Source organism: Populus trichocarpa, chromosome 16 (genome assembly GCF_000002775.5).
Source record: "Populus trichocarpa isolate Nisqually-1 chromosome 16, P.trichocarpa_v4.1, whole genome shotgun sequence".
NCBI classification, from domain to species: domain Eukaryota; kingdom Viridiplantae; phylum Streptophyta; class Magnoliopsida; order Malpighiales; family Salicaceae; genus Populus; species Populus trichocarpa.
The window spans coordinates 14,449,576-14,470,382 of NC_037300.2; the positions used below are offsets into that span (position 1 = coordinate 14,449,576).

Genomic DNA, 20,807 nt, shown 5'->3' on the forward strand with positions numbered 1-20,807 from the left:
GTAAAATGCTTCTCGCTCATTCGACAATTCTATCATAATCAGCCTCACTCAACCCCATGATATGATTTGATGATGAACACCTATGCAACGACCGATAATTTATTGTGATTTATGCAACCATCCTGTAATAGTTCGTTAGAATCTTTTAAAAGATCAAAAAACATGGTCGTGTCTGCATGAGGTTCTTCATCTATGAATGTATGTTGACCGACACGATCCTGATTCATTCTCATCGCATCCATAACCATATTTTTATAAGGATTAATATTGCCATCTACAACTCCATGCACGTTACTAGAACTAGAAGTTGACTCAACCATCATTTCTACCATGGTATCATGAGGAACATGTTTCTCTGTGTGTATACCAACACAAATATTTCTTCATGAACCCTTTTTGTAGAAGATGTATCGTTACAACATCTGGATCAAGCAACTTTTTATTTTTACACATCTTGCATGGATATCCAATACCCTCTCCACTAATATTTCTCGGACTAGATAGTCGTAATTAATAAAATTCTGAATCCCATTACAATAATCCATCCTCCGCAACTCTTAGAATGAATCTCTAGACATACATAAACGATTATCTATTACCTATATCAAACCTATATAAAATAATAATGACAACATGTATTAATTAATTACTTTAACTAAATAAATTTGAAAAAAAATACTGATTTAGCTCAAATTTATTCAATTTATTTTAATAATACTTTTAATTCATTATCAATTATCTACATAAAGTCAAATTTGTACACATTTACCAAAAAAATTAACTCGGTAATAAAATTAAAAAAATATAAAACGAACCGTTAAATAAATTATTATTTATTTCATCACAAAACACCTAAGTCAAAAATTTGATATAAATTTCATCAATTTACAAACAAATATAATTTTACAAAATCTAAAACAAACCCTAAGATATGCAAATCATAAATCCATACAACAAATTTGTATGAAAAAAAAACTATAAAAAAATTAAATACCCAAGCAAAATACATATACTATAAAAATATACAAAAAAATGAACATTTTAAAATTGAGTTCAAATAAAAAAAAGAAGAAGAAATATTTGCTTACTTAAAGTGGAGAATCCTCAACAAAATTTAAATCAGAACATAAATACTGACAAACTAAGTATTGTGATGACAAAATTTGTTGTGGGAGGTTGAATTGTATTATGATTAGGAGGTTGTTGTTTGTTGCAGAAAAATACACAAGGAAGAAAGAGAAATGGAGGAGGGAAATGGTCAATTGTCAGGTCATAAATTAAATATTACTGATGATATTACCGATAAAATTATTCCATTAGTAACTTTGTTGGTTATTCTGTTGGTAAAAATATTATGTCACCGCATGATTTATCTTTTTTTAATTCTACTGTAATACTTTCGGTATATACTGAGAAATTTTTTCTATTGATATATTTACTTATGTACTTTATTTTTGAGTTTTTAAACTAGAAGGGTTTTATAATCATTCTGTAATTTTTTGTTTGCATATTTTTTTAAAAAAAAATTATAATTTTTTTACCTAAACATTATTTAAAAAAAAAAATGGGCGAGGCGCGGCACCAAGGATGGTGTCTTTCTAAAGCGTGTTTATTTCTGCAATGATTTCTCCCTGTTTCTCCAATCCCCACCCACTCTCTTCTTCTTCTTTTTTTTTGGTTCATTTTGTTTCTTGTAATCATCAGCCAGCAGCGCCGCCCTTTCAGTTTCATTGCTGAGCTGCAAGTGGAGACCCCGTGCATGTCCGTACTCTTTTTTGTCTTCAACAGCTGCCGTGTCCTCCTCCACTCCCATACGGATCAAAGATCTTTCCCTTCTTTAAGAACCCAACTGCGTCTGGTCTGCCCCTTGCATTAAAGTTCCACGCATATACATAACTCTCTCAGACTTTCCAGAGTTTTCTCTGCTTTTATATGATCGAAAAGGTTTCAAACGGCATGCATGCATCCATGCCGTGACAGAATCAATTAGCCTCTTTATTATTTAAATGTGGTTGTTTATTCTCTTCTTCCTCTAATTATTTATTGTTCAAAAAGAAAAGGGTAAAGAGAATAATAAAACCAAGCTATGAAGAAGATACATACGTGTTCCATGCACTGCTAGCTAGCGAAAGGATGCTGCAGGGAGGGAGGGAACAAGAAAGTTTATTAGTGTTGATCATCTTCAATTTATTATATTTTTCAAGAAACATAAAAAAATTGATGAGAGCATGTATGGAATTAAATTAAAAAAAGAACAATTTTTAAAAACACATAGTTCATGAAACCATCGAAATTAATTATTATTTTTTTCATCAATCTACTTCTATCTATCTGTTTCTCTATAAATGAAAGATAATAAAATTAATTTTATGTTATGTTTTGTTTTTATTTTTCTTAGGTAATGTTTTAGAATATAGTAATAGTTATTTTTTAAAATATTTTTTATGAAAAAAATAAAAAGAAGCAGGAGTAAAAAATAAATATCTGCCGTGACTTTTAAAACCAAGTGCACTTAAAACCGTGGACCAACGGTGGAGAAATCTGCCAAGGGAGGCCCAGCTCATGGTCTCGGATCTTCATATCCAAGGGAAGGGAGGCTCGAGAAGTTGAGGGGCTCTCTCACTTAGATTTCAATCCTGGCAAGATAATCCCAAAAAGTGGCCAAGTGGTAGAAATCAAATGCATTCCTTCCTAGAAAAGTCTGTCCGAGCGAGATGCAGACAACTAGCTACTTGTTAGGTAATCCCAAATCTTAACGTCAAAACCATGAACATCTCAGATATGGAGAACACATTGTTTTGTTAAATCAAGCTGGTGATTCTGTACATGAATTTCAACATGCAAAAAGGAGAAATTTAAAAATAAAATCACACAATATTGGGGCCAAATGATCTCTTGCAATGAGCAATAGCAGCCTGGATTGAGTTATCCTGAGCACATATTTTGTGATTCTGATCTCCACTCGAGAAACCTAGGTGAGTTGGGGAGGATTTTGTAGAACTTGGACAACTTTTGGATTTCCTATCTTTCCCACCAACGCTAGTACTCATTGCTTCCAAAACTCCTCTAATTGCATCCAAGTTCTTCTCCATAACTCTTGACCTGTCACCATTTCCGAAAGGGTTGTTCGAGTTGCTGCTGCTGCCTTGTCCTTTTCGCACTAACCATTTGTCAAAAGGCTTTATTAACGTCTGATATGCGCCAATGTTTTTCTTTCCTCGGGGAAAGTTAATTTCTTGGCGAGACTTCATAAATGATGCGAGCAAAGTCCGAATTCTCAAGGTTCGAAACTTGACCAAGAACTTCATCACGATGCCACTGCTGTTCATTGCCGTTTCCTTCGATCCTTTCATTGTGCTTTGATTGAATTGAAACAGGAAATCAACATGGCAAGTACTCAGTGATTATTGTAATGTCAAATGCCTATAGTCATCATCATATACAAATAAATATAAATTATTGCAAATAAAATCTATACCCACATCGCTGTATATTAGTTGCCACATTCTGAAAAACTCGAGAAACTAAAGGGGCAAAAAGCTATCTTTTATCCTTGTTATTTTCCGGATTTTTCTCTTGAGTTGCGTTTAGTTAGTATCATAGTGTAGAAGAGGAGATCATAGACTAAATTGAAATGGACGACTCAAGGTCCATCTGCGTAAAATTGTGACCATGGGCCTTTTTTTCTTCCAAAGTCTAATGTATTTTTAATGAACATTAATACTGATAACGAACATGGCCATTTCTGAAAAAAATGCCATAAGAAAATCGAAAAATGATAATCAGAAAATATTGAAGGATACCTGGGGCGTACAAGCTCCAAGTGATTGCTGCTAGCCGGACGGCCATTTTCATCACTGGCCTCTGATGATACCGTTAAACTGGGCTTTAACATATTGAGAAAACCGTGAACTTTAGGAAACTGAGCCTTCCTTTTAATGGTCTTTTGGATTCTACAATTAGAATTAGAAGCCTTGGACCCCATTTGAGTATCCCATTGATCACCCTCCTTGGAAGGAGAAGAAGAGTTCATAGTGAATGTTGTTGTTGTTGATGATGCCGATGGAGACTTTGACATTGTCGCAGCAGACTCATTCTCAATGCTGGTTGTTGTGGTGGAGGGTTCTTGGAAGGGAACACTAGAAGAAAATGATATACGTAGCTCCATTTCCTCATCAGCCCAGTCATCAATATCTCCATGATAATTCTTCTGTTCAAGGGCTATCTCAATGTAGGATTCATCGTCGCTTTCATCGGAGAAAATGGACTGGAACGATGAGGAGTTGAAGTCATAGCAGCTGCTGAATGAGAAGCTCTCTTCTAGCTCTTGATCTCTGTATGCGATACATGCCATGTTAGATAGTTATTCATCGGCTAATCACAACAAGAGTATTGAGATCTTTGTGAAGCAAATGATTCTTGACATATTTTGAGGTATTTATGATGATCATAATCTCGAAACCTATAATAGAAAACGAATCCCTACAGATAAAAAAGATCAGAGGTTGTTGGAATGAGGGTAGAAAAACATGAGAATGGAGGTAATTAAGCTAAGGTAGATTTGATTTAATCAAGAAATTTTGCTAGTTAGCTAAGCTTTAGCCTTTTTGGTTTTGGTTTTGGTTTTGGTTGAAGAGTCTATGTCTAATATAGTCTTGGTCCAAATCAGACAACGCCAGTGGTTATATTATTTCAAGAGTCATCATTTTAGACCCTTGTTTATTCTAATAAACTGTGTTAAAAGTTGAACACTTGGGCTTGTATTTTTGGTTTAACAAACCTCAAAATCCCTCGACCTCCGTGATTCAATATTCTCTTCTCAGAAGAGACCAACCCATCTTACGTTTGCAGATTTGGTTGTGTCTGCTACACTTGTTTTTCAATTTTGTTACAGATTATGACCTCTTAACCCATCTACTAGTCCTCTTGTGCCATATACCATGCCACGTCTTCCATTTTTATACATTGAACCAGACTAGGTCCATGTGTTAGCCTTTTCGGTCTCCCCGGCAAAGCCAACACTCATAGTATTAGGACCAGCTCGGCAATCTGATTCTTGTAATTGTTAGTTGCAATCTCGAAATAAAACCGCAACTTCATGCTGAAATTTCCCCAGTATCAGGAAGGGAAAGGGACTGTCTGGTCTAGTCTTACATCATCTGGTGTTGATACTTGGCAACATATCATCATGTTTCGTATGAATATGCGCCTATAATGCTGATAAAAGCTGATTTCTGTGCTGAAACAAGGTACCATGCCCTCTGAAATACTCCAAGAGTAGGCGGATCCGGCTCCTGGTGCTTGGTTTTGAAAACGTGTACTAAAACAGAATTGAACTACCCCATTTGCTGTGTTTGTGATGTTGGAAACTTTGAAACCTGCTTTGAAACTAACTACCTATGTGGGCCTACGATTCCTTCTTATTAACTGTCTTGCTTGTTCCTCAATCTAGTAATCAAATTAATTGCAGAAATCAATCAAATGAAGCCTGGATTTAAGGTAGTTTGATGACGTCTTCTAGATGTAGCTGGCATTGGTGCATGGCTCCATCCTGTTGTTTTATTCGAGTCATCCTTTCATATTGCTTCAAGAATCATAATTTTTCCTGGATTCCCGCGCTCTAATTTGGTTCTTATTTTTCTGAAAAAATCAACAAGCAAGCACAACACAAACACACAGCCTGGACCAATGATTTTTTCTGATCTTATGCAGCTACAAGCAATGTCAATCATAAAGTTGAAACGGATTTATTACCAACGTCAAATCTCCATCTTGAATGAAAAAATTCACCAAGACTTTTCTTGGGTTCCCAAGTCATCTAATAGACTATAAGTTTAGAACAGTCAGACTGCTGTGTGAACTCAATTAACAGGTTTTATTTTATTTATTTTCTGCTTTCCGTGTCTAGCTAGTTTTCTCCTTTTGATTATTCAAACGTAGATCGAAACTATGATAAAAAAATTATAGTATTTCTTAAAAAGAAATGGATCAAAATTTAAAGGTCGCTGTTGTCTATCCCCTTCTTGAAAGGAACATTTTTTCTTTTACAGGAAATTGTATGAATGCATAGATGTCAATGGTAGTATATTGTTGACAAAGTCGTGCAAGGGCTAGCTCAATCACAATCTAGACTCTAGAGGTCAACTTAAAGCTGCATTTTGAACAAGATCCAAGCTTTGGGCAATAAAGAAATAAAACCTTGCTGTCTCTGTACATGTGCTAATTATCTTGGAAGATGCATAAGCAAAGAGAGAATTGCTTATGCCCAGGCATATGGAGCTAAGAACACAAAGAAAGAGCAGACACCGCATGATGGGATCTAAGAGAAGCAGCATAGAAATACATGAGAGTGCAAATCCTGAAACATCAAAATCAACAAGGATACCTTATTAACACATACAAACATGAAGCCTGAGCATCGTTGGTACAATCATGACAATGATTGATTCATATTTCAAGCTTCATGCATATGAAAACAAACCATAATTAAGACTAATTAACCACTGAAAAGAAAGCGAAAGAAAGGGAGAGAAAAAAAAAGGTTTTCAGGGAGAATTAAGATCATGAAGATGAATAATTAAGAGCTCCTAACAAGAACGCTCCTCATCATTTCCTTAAATTCAAAGAAATCAACACGACCATCATGGTTGCTGTCGACAGTGATGATCATCTTCTGAATTCTGTCAATCTCTTTGGCTTCAGGAAATCCCAACTTCCTCAAGACCACTTGCAGTTCATGTGCTGATATGTAACCATCCCCATCCTCGTCGAAAACCTTGAATGCCTCTGACAAATCAGATTCCTCCATTCTCATCCAAGCTTGATCTCCAATATCATTCGCAGACGCCTCCTCCTCGGCCGCATTATTATCGTAACCAAAGAAACTGTTGTGCAATGATTGATGAAGGGACACGAAATCTTCGAAAGAAAGGCCATTGTTGTCTGGCTTAATGTGGGATTTGATGGTGAATTCAAGCTCAGAGAAGTCAGCGTCGAGGCCAAGAAGGCTGAGTGCTTGACTAATTTCCTGGATGGTGATCATGCCATCGCCATTCTTGTCGAAAAGATCAAAAATGCGGCGGAGGCGAAGGGAATTGAGACTGGGGCTACGTAGACTAAAGGAGGAGGATTTCTTGTGTCTGGCAGAGGCAGAGGCAGAGGCAGAGGCTGCTGCTGCTGCTGCTGCTGCTTCCATAGTTTGCTTTATATGTACTTGGGTTGTTTCTGTTGCAGCAGTAGAAACTGATTTAGATCCACCAATAGCTAAACTGATTTGTTGTTGAAGGGATTTATTGCATGGCGATTGCGTTGTCAAAACTGTGAAGGACAAAGCGCGTTTGGTGGCGGGGAGCTTGTTTGGCCAGCCAGTGATGACTCACGACCATTTTCCTGGTGTTTCTTTTCCATGCCATCCCATAGATTTCAGTGTTATAAAAATTTAGATCAATTTGCATGTGCTCATTACATAGAAAAAATTAGAGATGATGAAGATACGAAGAGTCTTGCTAAGTATATAAATTTATTATTAAAATTAAATTTATTTTATATTTTTATATTCATCTCTTAACTAAATATATTTATGTCATTTCTGAGATATTAATCAAATATAATTTAAACATTTTCATTCAATATGAGGAAGGGAGGAGTTATTATTTCTAATGTAATCGATAAAAAAAGAAAAACAATGAATAATTAAATAATATAATAGGGTTTGAATTGAGATTTTCCTTATTTATCTCCTAACACATAACACAGTGGACCGTCATAAAAGCATGAATTTTATGACATGAGGCATTATACCTAAATTATAAGAGTTTTTTTGATATTGTTATTGTAGTTGTATTTTAAAATATATATTTTTAAAATATATTTAAAAAAATACTTTTATTTTTTTAATATTAAAGTATCAAAACAATTTAAAATTAAAAATTAAAAAAATTAGAAACACACAATCAAGTTGTCATAAATGCTCTTTAAGTGACTGATTTTTTATTTTTATCTTTGTTTTAAATTAATAGTTTTTGGTGTTTGTAAATTGTTTTGATATGCTAATATTAAAAATAATATTTTAAAATTAAAAAAATAATATTTTAATATATTTTTAAATAAAAAATATTTTTAAAAAAATCATCCACAGCTTCGTAGAATGGCATGAGAAATTTCGAGGTAATTATAGCGTCAAATTCACGGAAGAGGTCTTGGTCCATTGGAGCATGCACTGCATTCCCAACACGCGGCCTGTTGCGGTGCACACATAACAAAATATCTCCCTGCAAATTGCTTTTCTCGGGAAAAGTTGGGGAAAAAAGAAGAGAAGAAAACAAACGTCAGCCGTGGAGCATGGAAAACGATGCTAAAATTAGGGTTCATGGTCACAATGTTTTCTCTTTCTTTTTGAGGTGTCGGTCCCTGAATGAATGGTCCACCGTCGAGCTGGTTGGAATGGGTGTCTGTCAAACGTGTTGGTATTTGTTTCACGTGGATTGTAACATTTCTATTCTTAAAAACACTCTTATTTAAGTGCTTTTTAGGGGTAAAATAGTCTTTTTATTTTATTTATTTGTTATTTGTAAATTATTATTATTTTTTTTTTGCATAGTTCAATCACTTTGTTGCTCTTAAAAACAAATAATTAATTAACTATAATTTAAGGGTTTTATTTTTTAGCATTTCATATTTTTGCTATATTCTATTACCTTTGGATTCAAATTTTTTAAGGCTTGACTTAAGGAACTAATTCGTAATTGCTTTATTTCTTTATTTTTTATTTTTATAATTAAGCTTGGGTTCTAAGAATAGAATGGTGTTTTAAAAAAATTATTAAAAGTTGTTGTTGATGCACGTGTTAAACACCTCAGTCACTTCATTGTCTTCGGGCGACACATGTGACTAAACACGGTGGTTAAAAAGTTGATTTCGCCACATCACTGGATTCATATAAGCCTTCTCTTTCTCTCTATGTGATGCATGTGCTCGCCGGACCTCCAGTGAGTCGCGACATCCTTTTCTTTATCTCTTTTCTCCTTTAAAGTCATGTTTGACCCTCCACATCCCATATTATCCCTTCAAGCTTCATTTCTTTTGATTTTATCCCTGATTTTTTTATAACTATCTGTTTTGTTTTAATTCATTTATTAAATTTTCTATGTTTTTTTCTTTTCAAATACCACACCAACGCTTCAAATTTTCAGACCAACCCCTTCAATTTCATTTTCCTTCGCATTTAGTTCTTTACCTTTTGATTACTTTTTTTTTTAATAATCTATCAAATTACAAATATCTTTCAATCTCACCCGTATTATTTTTTAATCTTTAAAATTTGATCTTTATTCTTTTGATTGTTATTTGTTTTAATTGAGGTCATTTTTAAATTATCTTTTTGAAATTTCATCATTCTTGGGGTTTTTCTCTAACAAGTTTTATCCCAATTCTTTTTGTTGCTACCTTTTATTTGCTTTGACAAGTTTTTTTTAATTGATATTTTTTTACAATTTCATTCTTCAAAATTAAATCGGGTTGGAATTAAGCTTCTTTACTAAACTCAAGTTCTATATTTCACGGGTTGCGAGTTTTAAAGACTAGGCGATGTTTAGTAGGTTTGCTTTGTTTTTTTTTTTAATATATATATATATAAGTTGATGTTTTCTTATTTTTTTATCCTTTTCTTTAGAGTTTTGCTTTGTTATTTCTTATGCCTGCCTTCTATAAGTTAAGTTCTGAGTTCATGGCAAGAATAATTAGTTTCAAAAGTTAACTTAGATTGACTTTTGTTTTGTTTTTTTTTATCTTTTTTAATTGATTTATTTCAAATTCATTCTTCAAGTTTTTCTTTTCTTTTCTTTCTACGAGATTATTCTAATTTTATATTCATAGTCGCAAAGTTTGCGAGTTCACCTAGGTCAATAAGGCTTTTTCTGGTTTTTTTTTTTTTTGCAGTTTTACCTTTCAACATTGAGTTGTTTGATAACTCAGATGGGCTAAGTTTTTTTTTTAAAAAAACTTATCAGTTTATTTATGTTATTTTTTTTGTTCATATTATTTAAATTATCAATTAAAACAATTACTAGGGTTTCAGATTTTTTTACCCTAATATTTTTTATGTAGAAAAAAATTGTCTAACCCGCAGCAGAGCGCAGACATGAAATCTAGTATTTTATTACATATAATAATTATACTCCTTAGAAAAAAAATCATAAATTGGAGTCATTTCTTGTTAATATCATCAAGTTCAAATTAATTTCTCATACTAGAGTTCCTCCTAGTTCTATAGTATGTTTGGAAGTGTGATAAAAGTTGTTTTTCAAAGTATTTTTTACTTGAAAATATATTAAAATAATATATTTTTTAATTTTTTAAAATTTATTATTAATATCGGCACATTAAAATAATTAAAAAACATAAAAAATTATTAATTGTTTTTCTTTTCAAAAACACATAATAACTACAACCCCACATCATCTAGTCCTAGATTCCCACGCGCACACGCTCGCAATAACTGGACTCCAACTCCAACTCCAACTCCAACTCAAAGTTCAAACTAAAAACTCAAGCTCAACCCAACCCTAACATATTTTTCTGTCCCTAGAATGGACAAGCCCTCCCCTAGTCGAAACGCGAAAACGAGTGACTGAGTGAAAAAAAAAACGCTGCCGTTTTCCTACCTCTCTCTTCTTCTACGTTCTCAACTTGCTCCCCCTCCGCTGCAAAAATCATACAGTTTTCTCTGTCCAAGTCAGGTAAGCCCTTATGTCAAGATTTCCGATTTCTAATCTACTACACGTTCCGCTGCTATTCATACATTTCTATCTTCCCTCTCATAGAAAATAACTGACGCTAGTGCTTGTGAAAACCTTGTTTATTTAGGGTTTTAATTAGGATTTGAAAGATAGTTTACTGGTTATTGTTTTAGTGAATTAGGGTTTTCATTAGGAGCTGTGAAGCAAACTTTTCTTTGGATTATTAGCTGATTAGGGGTAGTTGTTGTCATTGATTGTTTTTGCTCTTTCTTACAGATATCTCATTTGCTGTTTGATTACCATGGATTCTGAATCTTGTACGGACCAAACAAACAAAACCCAAGATGAGCAAGCTAGCAAGGCCATTGTTGAGGCATATCTAGGTCCTGTCACCCCTGATTCTATCAAAGAGACTGGGGATTTCCCACTCTCTCCAGTCACTTTAGTTAAAAAACTGCCCAAAGTTCTCTCCTTTACCTCTAAAACCAACAGAAGTGAGGACCATTTTGACAACTTTAGCAGCCCACGAACACCCAAGGACGGTGTTTTTGACCCTTTTGCTCCTGGCCATGAAGACAAAATCCTGGCTCCTCAGTGCAAGAAATACAATGATGAAGCGAGGGCCAGTGTTGTGCGCCGGCTTAATTTTACTTCTTCTTTCAGAGCCTTGAGAAATGGGAGTTTTGGTGATGATGTGGAGTTCTTATCGGATGAAGAGATGTTTGAATCTGTGTATGAAAGTTTATTGGAAGCTATTGTTTCGAAGCAGACTGAGGGTGCTCTTGAAGAAATGACAAAATTAGAATGGGATTCTGATGACTGCACAACACCGCCTGCAGCTCCTATTCTAACCGGAGTTCCTGATACTTGTCCCGCCGCTCCTCTGAAGCGAAAAGGTAAATCTAGGATTATTGATTTGGGATTATGCAGAAAGCTTGAATTCTAAAGGTGATTTACTTGTGCTTATCTGATCTGATGAGAGTAGGATGCAGTGCTGCCAACTAATTTTATAAGATTTCATAATGTATTTTGTATGAAAGCTGTTGACATATGTGCCTCTAAGTCATAACTTGTGGTCTATACAGATATTATTTAACTAGGATGATTTGCCGGACAAAGATCACAATGTAGTTGTAGCATTGTATAGGAATTCTTGACGCGTATTTACTTTTGGAAATGAGCAACTGTAGCGACAAGTGTACTTTTTTTTTCTAATGACTCTACCCATGGGAGTTCATTATGTTTGTATCTCATAATGTGAATTGTTGAAATTAATAAAAAAGAATGCCTTCTTGTCTTTTTTGGAGTTAAATTAACTTTTGCTGATAATGGTGCAAAAGCATTACATGCCTGTTCAGGGTCATTTTTTAGGCAAGATATGAAATGAAGGAGGGATAGTAAATGAAGAAATGCCTCATGTTTAAGAACTTTATTTATTAAGGTTGGATTGACAAAGATGGAACTTCAACCTGAATCCTCATTGCTCTTGCTTATGCAATGGTACAACTGAACTACGGGCTCATTGGTATACTTTTTAGCACCTGTGCATTAATAAGCTACTTTATTAATTTTCTCTTTCTTCGTCTTTGTGCTATCTAATGGGTTTGACATTTTGTGCTCCATCATAATTTACGTACTATTTACTTTACATACTCTAATGAGATGCTTATTTCTAACCAAGCATCGATTGTTGTGATAAGACTGGTGGTTGAAAAAAGTTTGCATGCTAACAATAATTGCTAAATACTAGTTCAAACTGCTCAATGTGTGGAGATACAACGAATTGCGTAACCATTAGTAGCAAAAATGAAAATAAAATAGCAGTAGTTGTGTTTGCAGATGATTACAATATACAGATGTTTTTCCAGCCTCTACTCCCTACTCTCTAGAAGTGGCTGAGAAAAACACACAGAATATACGCAGCACACAAATAATGGATTTGGATTCTCTAAAACGATTGAAACTGATGAACAGAAGAACTAATTGACCAGCTTGCTTACTGTTTCCTACGTATATGGTGCGCAAGGCAAAACTGAAGAAGCGTGGTGGGGATGCATGCTTTAGTTGATTTAATCAAAATTTAGTCTTGTTCTTGCATTCCTGGCTTTGAATCTTCAGGGAAGGAATATCAATAGTGAATCGACACTCAGATGTAGCGACAGCATGCTTTTTGATTATCTTCAGGAAGGTGGCCCTGCCTGGAATTCTAGTGCGTGTTTCCAGAACAATCTGTCCGGCAAGAACATCACTGATTAAAGCTGACATATCAGCTGCCATCTGATCCACCTGTATAGTAAGCCGGGAAGGAAGTGTCTCGGTGCCCTTAGAGGGTATCAGGCCGGGGTACAGGTCAGCATCTCCCACCTCATCGCCTCGATATAGAAGGTAGCTCTTTCCGGGGCCGTGCTTGAAGCTGACATGGTTAGGATTCTTGACGAGGAGCGTTAGGTTGAGGGTGATGTTAAGTTGGATATTAACAACAGGGAGTGAGATGCGAGGAGAGATGCCTTCGAGGGTAGCTGATAGCAGCTGGGTTTGGGGCGCTTTAGGCTTGAAGACTGTCAATACTAGGATAAGAAAAATAATGAATAGCAGCAACTGCAAGAGGAGAATCACCCCACCAACAATGAAACACCTTCTAGCCTTAGGACCACGTCCTTGGTCGTTGGTTTCTGTCATTGATGCCTATAGGGTTTGGCTAGTTATTGAGATTCTGAAGGAGGACAAGGGACATATAGGGAATCCACAGAGTTATAAATACAGGCCACAAACAGTACAGGTGGGAAGGAGGAGGTATAAATGCATGGATGTGCCAGCTACCAAACAGGGTGTTGGGGGTTGGAGGCTTTTAATAATTTCCCACCATCATCGCCCCAGAGTCCCAGACAATCTTTTCTTTTCTCACTTTTACGAATGGAAGAACTTGTTTGGCTTATATTTGCCCCCTCTAACCTCTACCAAATATTGGTCATAATTATACTTATACGGCCTTTAAATGAAGTATCTCCTCATTTAATTACCAGTTCGATTTGTTTTCACACCATGATCCATGTACGAACACGCAAACGTTAAGAGAATCAAACAAATCGAGAAGGGAGATCTTCACACCCAAAAGTAGTAGTAGTTCTCTTCACGAGATGACTATCGGTTGCATATAGTGTAATAAAAAAAGAGATAACATGAGCTCAGCAACTTTCGTGCAAGGGGGTTAAGTTCACTTATCTGATGCCGTCACACTCACTACTATTCTGTTTTTAAAACCATTTTATCAAGTCACAATGATTCGTTGATCATGCTGTTGAAGTAGTTTGTCACTGCCACCTCCGGGAAACGACTTCAGAAGAAGGGCCTCCCTTGAGGAGGCCTTGCTTAATTGCTTGATGGTGAAGTGAAAGAACCAAACAAGCAATGAAGATTCCCGCTTTGCAATTCATATACTGAAATTAAGCAAGAGTTGGGCCATGAAGCCTGGAAGATGTCTCACGGATGAACAGTTACACGTGGGCATGGTTTCAGCAGTTGGATCGTACTGTGTGATCAAATGCTCATATGAACATGGACAATTCAGCTTCCAACTAACTCTTAATTGCAATTGCTTGACGTGAACAATATGTCAAAGGCTTCCTAAATCTGTGACATGTGAAAGAACCAAACAAGCAATGAAGATTCCCGCTTTGCAATTCATATACTGAAATTAAGCAAGAGTTGGGCCATGAAGCCTGGAAGATGTCTCACGGATGAACAGTTACACGTGGGCATGGTTTCAGCAGTTGGATCGTACTGTGTGATCAAATGCTCATATGAACATGGACAATTCAGCTTCCAACTAACTCTTAATTGCAATTGCTTGACGTGAACAATATGTCAAAGGCTTCCTAAATCTGTGACATGTGTGGCTCCAGAATAAATGTTGACTGGGTCACTGCTTTGCTCTCAACAAATTACACACGCAAAGAGTACGACTTGCTGAGGTTTGCACGCCTTATTGTCTGGAGATGCAAAGCATAGGCATTGGCTGAGTAATATAGCAGCATGGAACCCCTGGGTTTCTGAATTATCTGTTAGTTTTACCCCCCAAAATCACCATTTATCTCGATGGTAAATCATAATGCAGCAATCATAGAAAAAGAATATTACTACGGCTGCTTTGATCTTGATATCATCTTGCCCATAAAAGTAAATCAGAATTCTCAGAAGAAAACAGACCGACTGGTCAAATTTCATTTTCTGAAAGCAAATCACAATGAATGTAAGATACCAAGGAGATCACGCTAGTAGATACATATGATTCTGATATCCTGCTACTCAGTTGTAAAGAGACAAACATAGGAGTAGCTAGTTTGAGCTGAGCAACTGCTGCCTTTGAGACACCAGACAATCCATCAGATTTCTCATGACCTTACCATTGCGAGATTGGACATTTCCATGTCCTGAGGAGTGTTTCAAATTCACTTGGTTGGTTAAAACTCTTTCCTTCAGAAATGGGAAAGTCTAATAAACATGGTACAGCTATAAAGTGCAACAAAACTGATTTGACTAGAATACTAAATCAGAAACCCTCAGTAGCAAGCTGTTTCCACATAAAAGAATAAGAGACGACATTTTGCAATAGAAAAGCAAAACAAGTCATTAGAAGTCGGTGAAATCAGAAAATCTGATGTCAGAAAGAAGCTTGAAGATGAAGAGTTTTTGCTTCAATTAGCACTGGATTGAATCATGCGGGGCAATTTATCCCCAACATAGCTGGAGAAACAAATCACATCTCTAATTCTAGTCTCATAAATTTACAGTACCTGATCAGTCTTGAAGCTTTGCAAATTATGAATCCAAACAAAACACCATATTGGGAAAAGAAACAAAAAATCATGAACAAGGCTTCTCCAGAAAGCTGCAAATAGGTGCGAGTGTGAAAAGATATGTAATTGCTTTCAATACCTTGCCATAAACAAACATAAAACGCAATCAAGAATTATGTCTGCATCTGGCCAATCCAACAGCAATCAGCATCACAATATGATGTTGCTCTATTAATACATAATCATCTCAATCAAAATCAACAAGAACTAGTAACACAAAAAGAAAGAGAAAAACTAGCACTATAATCTAAAACAAGAAACAAGAGAGAGGAAAGAAAAGAAAAGAACAAAAGGGTTCCTACAATTTTGTCTTATACTTGCACTTTTGATCCCCTATAGTTCTATTAGAAACAAAAACAAGAAGATCACAACTACTGGTAGAAGTGATATGTACATTAAACAGATTAAAAACGCTAGCTTTTCCAGAAATCTTGGTCAAGGTATTAAAGGGTATAGTACCAGCCATGACATCAGAAAAAAACTGCGAATCAGACAACAACCGATCTGCCATAAGTGTAACGGTTACGTTTATGGGTTGTGTTTTGTCTGCTAAAATCTTACCCGCAGGAATTGGAGCTTCACCAACAACTTGGCCTCTATAATTCAGAAAAGCAGAGCTGTTCTTGTACTTGACACTCACCTTGTTCGGATTCTTGATAGAGAGATCCACGTCAAGACTCACGTTTACATCCACTCTTAGCCTGGCTATGTCAAAAGAAACCTTCATGTCACTGATGGAGGTGGAATCCACGGTGGTTGTCGGTTGTTTGGGCTTGAACACCGTTAACCCCAAGATGAGCAAAAGCAGAAAAATAAAGAGGATCACAGCTGCGGTCACCCCTAAACAAATGTTTCTGCGTTTGTGTTTCTTAGGAGATTCAGCTTTCATTGCAGCAGCTTTTGACGATTCCACATCCATTTCTTTTTTTTCCTTCAAAATTGTCTCTTCTTAGGATTTGTAATTCCGAGGGGGTCACATGCATGCCTATTTATAGTTGCTAGAGCTTCTTTTATTTATTTATTTATTTATTATATTAATAAAGATGCAATGAGTTGTTATTTTATTATTTGAGTGTGTTTTTTTAGTCAAATCGAAGAGATATTTGATATTTTGATGATGGATGCATTGTCATGATTCATGAATTTCGAGGGATTTCTGTGTGTCCGTATGTTCCAAATAGAAGCAAGCAACTTGATGGTTGGAAAGATGGCTTAAAGGGAAGCTCTTTCTTTAATCATCAATCTGAATTATTTCATCCTTGATCAGAAGAAAATATAGTAATTTCTTTTTCCAAATCTCTTAGTTTCCTTAAATATGTCTTCAACTATTTTAAAAAAATTATATACTTAAATATCATTCGATAATAATTAATGAAACCGTGCGAGAATCATACCATACTAGGTATATTTGAAGAAAAGATATATGTTTTTCCTTTAAGAATTGTTTTTGAAAATCTTTGATTTTTTTGTTTTAAAATAATTTTTTTATAATTTTAGATAGTTTTAATGTATTGGTGTAAAAAATAAATTAAAAAAAATAAAAACATATTATTTTGATATATTTCGAAGAGAAAAACACTTTGAAAAACAACAATTACCACAATATCAAACACTATCTAAATATTATATTCACATTTGACCATGAATCTTAATTAAATCATACTTAAAAACAATCCCATCTTATATAGAATTTAGCATTATCTTTTAACAAACCCTAAAAAAAAAAAAACTAAAATTGAGAAATCAAAATTGTTTGTTTGGGGATAAACTTGGTATAAACCAAAGGGTTGGAGGGTATTTTGAGGATTTGCCAAAGAAACATCTTTTCCATCTTAAGAGGCAACAACGAAAGATTAGGACTCTAAAAGCAAAGATGGGGCTGTGGTTAGGATGTCATCATCTCCATTTTCCTCTCTTAGTGGGTTTACTATTGCTTGTCTTGGCATCAAATTAATTGCATGGACATGCAATTTCTTGGCCACTCTTTTTTTTTTTTTTTGGTTCCAAGAACACTATATATTCATGAATATAAATTTAGCTTATATCATAGAGAAATTAATTTAACATACCATTATCAGGAATATTTTTTTTCCTATCTTGTTATCAAGGAATAAGTTAAGAGCAAGCAAAGCATCAACTTTTATATATAGTTTACAAATAAGAATAACACTGTATAAATATTGAGTAGCAGCTCAACTAAATAGGTATTGAGTTTGTTATATAATGATCACGAGTTCAAGTCCTCTCAAAGTTATTGGAAGGTTACATAATCGTTAATTTTAAAGCCCGTGGGATTAGTCGAGATACACGCAAACTGACCCGAACATTTATGTTAATAATAATAATAATAATAATAATCAACAGACGAAGAAATAGCTAGTTTGGCAATAAGCTTGATTTGCAGGCATGCATCCCATCCAATCTTCATCTAGTGTAGTTAGAAATATATGATTGAAATTAAATACAATAATAATAATAATATTTAGTAACATCCATCAGTCACATTCTATTGGATTAATCAGTCAAGAAAAAGAAAAAAGATTTTAATTAGGTAAACTTGTAATATCATCACATTATCGATCTTTTTATATATATGTATGTCCTCACAGATCCATATCACACCTCAAGGATTCACATAGAAGAACCACTGGCAGGCATATCCCTCTGTAGAAGCAATATATAAAATATATTTTATAATTTAGATATTTATGAAATATTTGAAGTTTAGACCATCGATTGCCTGAATCAATCAAGACTTTACGTACAATATATATATCCTCCAAAATCTTCAGATATTAATATATAAAACAATCATATAAAATTAAATTCAAGGACAGCACATTAATTTATCTTAATTTCATTAATTAACTATGAGAAATCTCATTATTTAGAGATCGATGATATCATAGTTCATCAACCTACCTAGTTAATTATGATGGGCTATATATAGAATGCCTTTGATCATACATCAAGTCCCCTTCCCCTTCCCCTTCCCCTTCAACATCAAGAAATATTAATTAAATCCTAATTGGATACCGCTTTCGTCCATGGTAGCTTCTTCAATTTAATATCAACCTAGAATAGTTATATGAACTTTACAACAAAACAAAGCAGCAAAATTCACGAACATAATCTATGTTACAAAAATATTCTTGTTTAAAATATTCTTTCAAGTATGAGCATCCCGAGGGGTCACTCTTCTTCCATAAATTTCTCATGATTTCTTATAAAATTATTTTAAATATGAAAAATATTCCTAATAATTTTTTCAAGTACGAGTTTCTCCATGATTTCTTTTCACACGCTTATAAATTTTCTCAAACATGGTACATATCCCTACGCGCGAGCCCTTTAATTTATTACCCGGGATTTCAACCCCTCTTGTCATATAAGTCTAGCAGCAAGGAGGTAGTTCTTCCCATGAGATGAAGGGTGTGTTTGGATGGAAGGTGTGATGATTTTTTTTTAATGGTATAACCCTTTTAAAGCAGGCATCACACTTTCTAAAAGTAAAAAATACATGTTTTTCATTGGTTCACCCAAACACATTCGAACACGGTTTGAACCTCTCACTGGTTTGAACCTCTCACTGGTATTGAAACCCGTTTTAAGATGCCTGACAATACCATGAAGGGGGTTGGTCTTGCGGCTCAGGAGAGGCGGAAAAAAAAAACATGCCCAGGCACAACCACGGAAAAACTTGGAATTTAAATTAGAAAAAATCAAATCATTTTTATTTTTTATTTAACTTGACTCGCAACCGATCGAGCCACGTCCTCTGGCCACACAACAGGCCCACAGAGATCACAGTGTCCAAGGGTCGTGTGTATAGAATAAATATATTTTGATTGTTAGGTGATTTTTTTATATAATAATGACACGAGTGTGTTAGGCGGACAACAAACTAACTGGAGGATAAATAATGATACAGGCAGTCCTTCAAGATTCACAATTCGGCTATATTAATACTTATACCACCATTTTGTATATATACGCCTCGGAGGCCTATTAACAATCCTAGCCATATATGTTCACGTACAAGCTCTAATGATTCAAGGTTTGTTTTTGCATTCTAGATTCATCAACGTTCCACTTTTCACTCTACAATTCGAATATCTCAATTTTACCCATGCAATTTTTACTTCTTATTACTACTAAATAGCTAGCAAAATACTCATTTTTTTACTTTTAATATTTTTATTTAATTTAATTCTTAGCTTCTTCCTCTCAATTATATATATATATATATATATATTTTTGCTAGTGACATAAAAATAAAATCTCGGGTTGAAAAACCTAGGTTACCTAGCCAAACCAAGCAAGTAGAGGCAACAACTTTCCTGCTTGCGGCTTAGGTCAGTGTGAGAAAAACTTGGTTTTTTTTTTGTATTTTTATACATATTTTCTCTCATTTTGACCATTTTCTTACATTATTTTATTTAAGTATCTTTACACATAACAAATTTTACCACACAATTCAATAAATAAAATACTTAAACTCACTTTTTATTAGATGAACAACAAGGTCAATCAAGCATTGTTTTCTAAACTAATGAAACTCAATCTCTTATTTCACAAGATAAGAATCTTTTTAGCATAGCTATCTTGCACGGTGAGACAAGTTTTTATAAGACTTAATCGTAAGCGAGAGGTCAAAGCTCTCATCTCTCGATTACACATAAAAAATCACTTTTTTTATCGTTTAAATAATTTTTTTTACCTGCTTATCCCTTGAACAACGAAAACTAATTTAACCATTAGAGAGTTATTTTACAGGTAACACCAGCACAATCCACACCAGTATGACCCAGTTCGTTGTTAACCGTGAAAAAACTCAAAGAGATTCGTTGAAGTTCTTCACCGATTTCATCATATATTATCTCACAAAAACTATCAAAAACATAAAAAAAACTCAAAAAAACATATTCAAAATATAGATTGATTAATGGAGTATTTAACATTAGAACTTATAAAAAACTAGAAGAGTAACGCCTTGAAATTTTAAACTACAGTGGTATAATTGAACCATTGATGAATCTATTAGGGAAAAAACAAGATTTAATGGTTTATCATAGGAACTTGGGAAACTAGAAGAGTAATATTGGAAAATCTTAAAGTATAAAGGTATAATAGTAAGATTAATGAATCTACAGGGACAAAAACGAAGTTTATCCTGAAGCGGAAAGGAGTATAAATAACGTGGGCGACCATCACG

General features: G+C 34.5%; 5 protein-coding genes across 5 annotated transcripts; 1 reads left to right on the forward strand and 4 right to left on the reverse strand.

Moving 5' to 3' along the window:
* Positions 1-2,782: 2,782 nt before the first annotated feature.
* Positions 2,783-5,079, reverse strand: LOC7472497 (suppressor protein SRP40). The gene is made up of 2 exons (XM_002323655.4): positions 3,804-5,079; positions 2,783-3,357 (listed from the first exon to the last, which is right to left on the reverse strand). The coding sequence occupies exons 1-2, from the start codon at positions 4,352-4,354 to the stop codon at positions 2,868-2,870; spliced, it is 1,041 nt and encodes a 346-aa protein (XP_002323691.4). The 5' UTR covers positions 4,355-5,079; the 3' UTR covers positions 2,783-2,867.
* Positions 5,080-6,313: 1,234 nt separating this feature from the next.
* LOC7472498 (probable calcium-binding protein CML43) lies at positions 6,314-7,461 on the reverse strand. The gene has a single exon (XM_002323656.4). It carries the CDS (start codon positions 7,193-7,195, stop codon positions 6,578-6,580), a length of 618 nt encoding a protein of 205 aa, XP_002323692.3. The 5' UTR covers positions 7,196-7,461; the 3' UTR covers positions 6,314-6,577.
* Positions 7,462-10,531: 3,070 nt separating this feature from the next.
* Positions 10,532-12,033, forward strand: LOC7472499 (unknown protein 1). Its single transcript, XM_002323068.4, has 2 exons — positions 10,532-10,736; positions 11,013-12,033. The coding sequence occupies exon 2, from the start codon at positions 11,038-11,040 to the stop codon at positions 11,680-11,682; it is 645 nt and encodes a 214-aa protein (XP_002323104.1). The 5' UTR covers positions 10,532-10,736; positions 11,013-11,037; the 3' UTR covers positions 11,683-12,033.
* A 471-nt stretch (positions 12,034-12,504) lies between these two features.
* Positions 12,505-13,822, reverse strand: LOC7482621 (uncharacterized). Its single transcript, XM_024587737.2, has one exon. It carries the CDS (start codon positions 13,413-13,415, stop codon positions 12,810-12,812), a length of 606 nt encoding a protein of 201 aa, XP_024443505.1. The 5' UTR covers positions 13,416-13,822; the 3' UTR covers positions 12,505-12,809.
* A 2,068-nt stretch (positions 13,823-15,890) lies between these two features.
* LOC7472500 (uncharacterized) lies at positions 15,891-16,511 on the reverse strand. Its single transcript, XM_002323658.3, has one exon. It carries the CDS (start codon positions 16,509-16,511, stop codon positions 15,891-15,893), a length of 621 nt encoding a protein of 206 aa, XP_002323694.2.
* Positions 16,512-20,807: the final 4,296 nt, after the last annotated feature.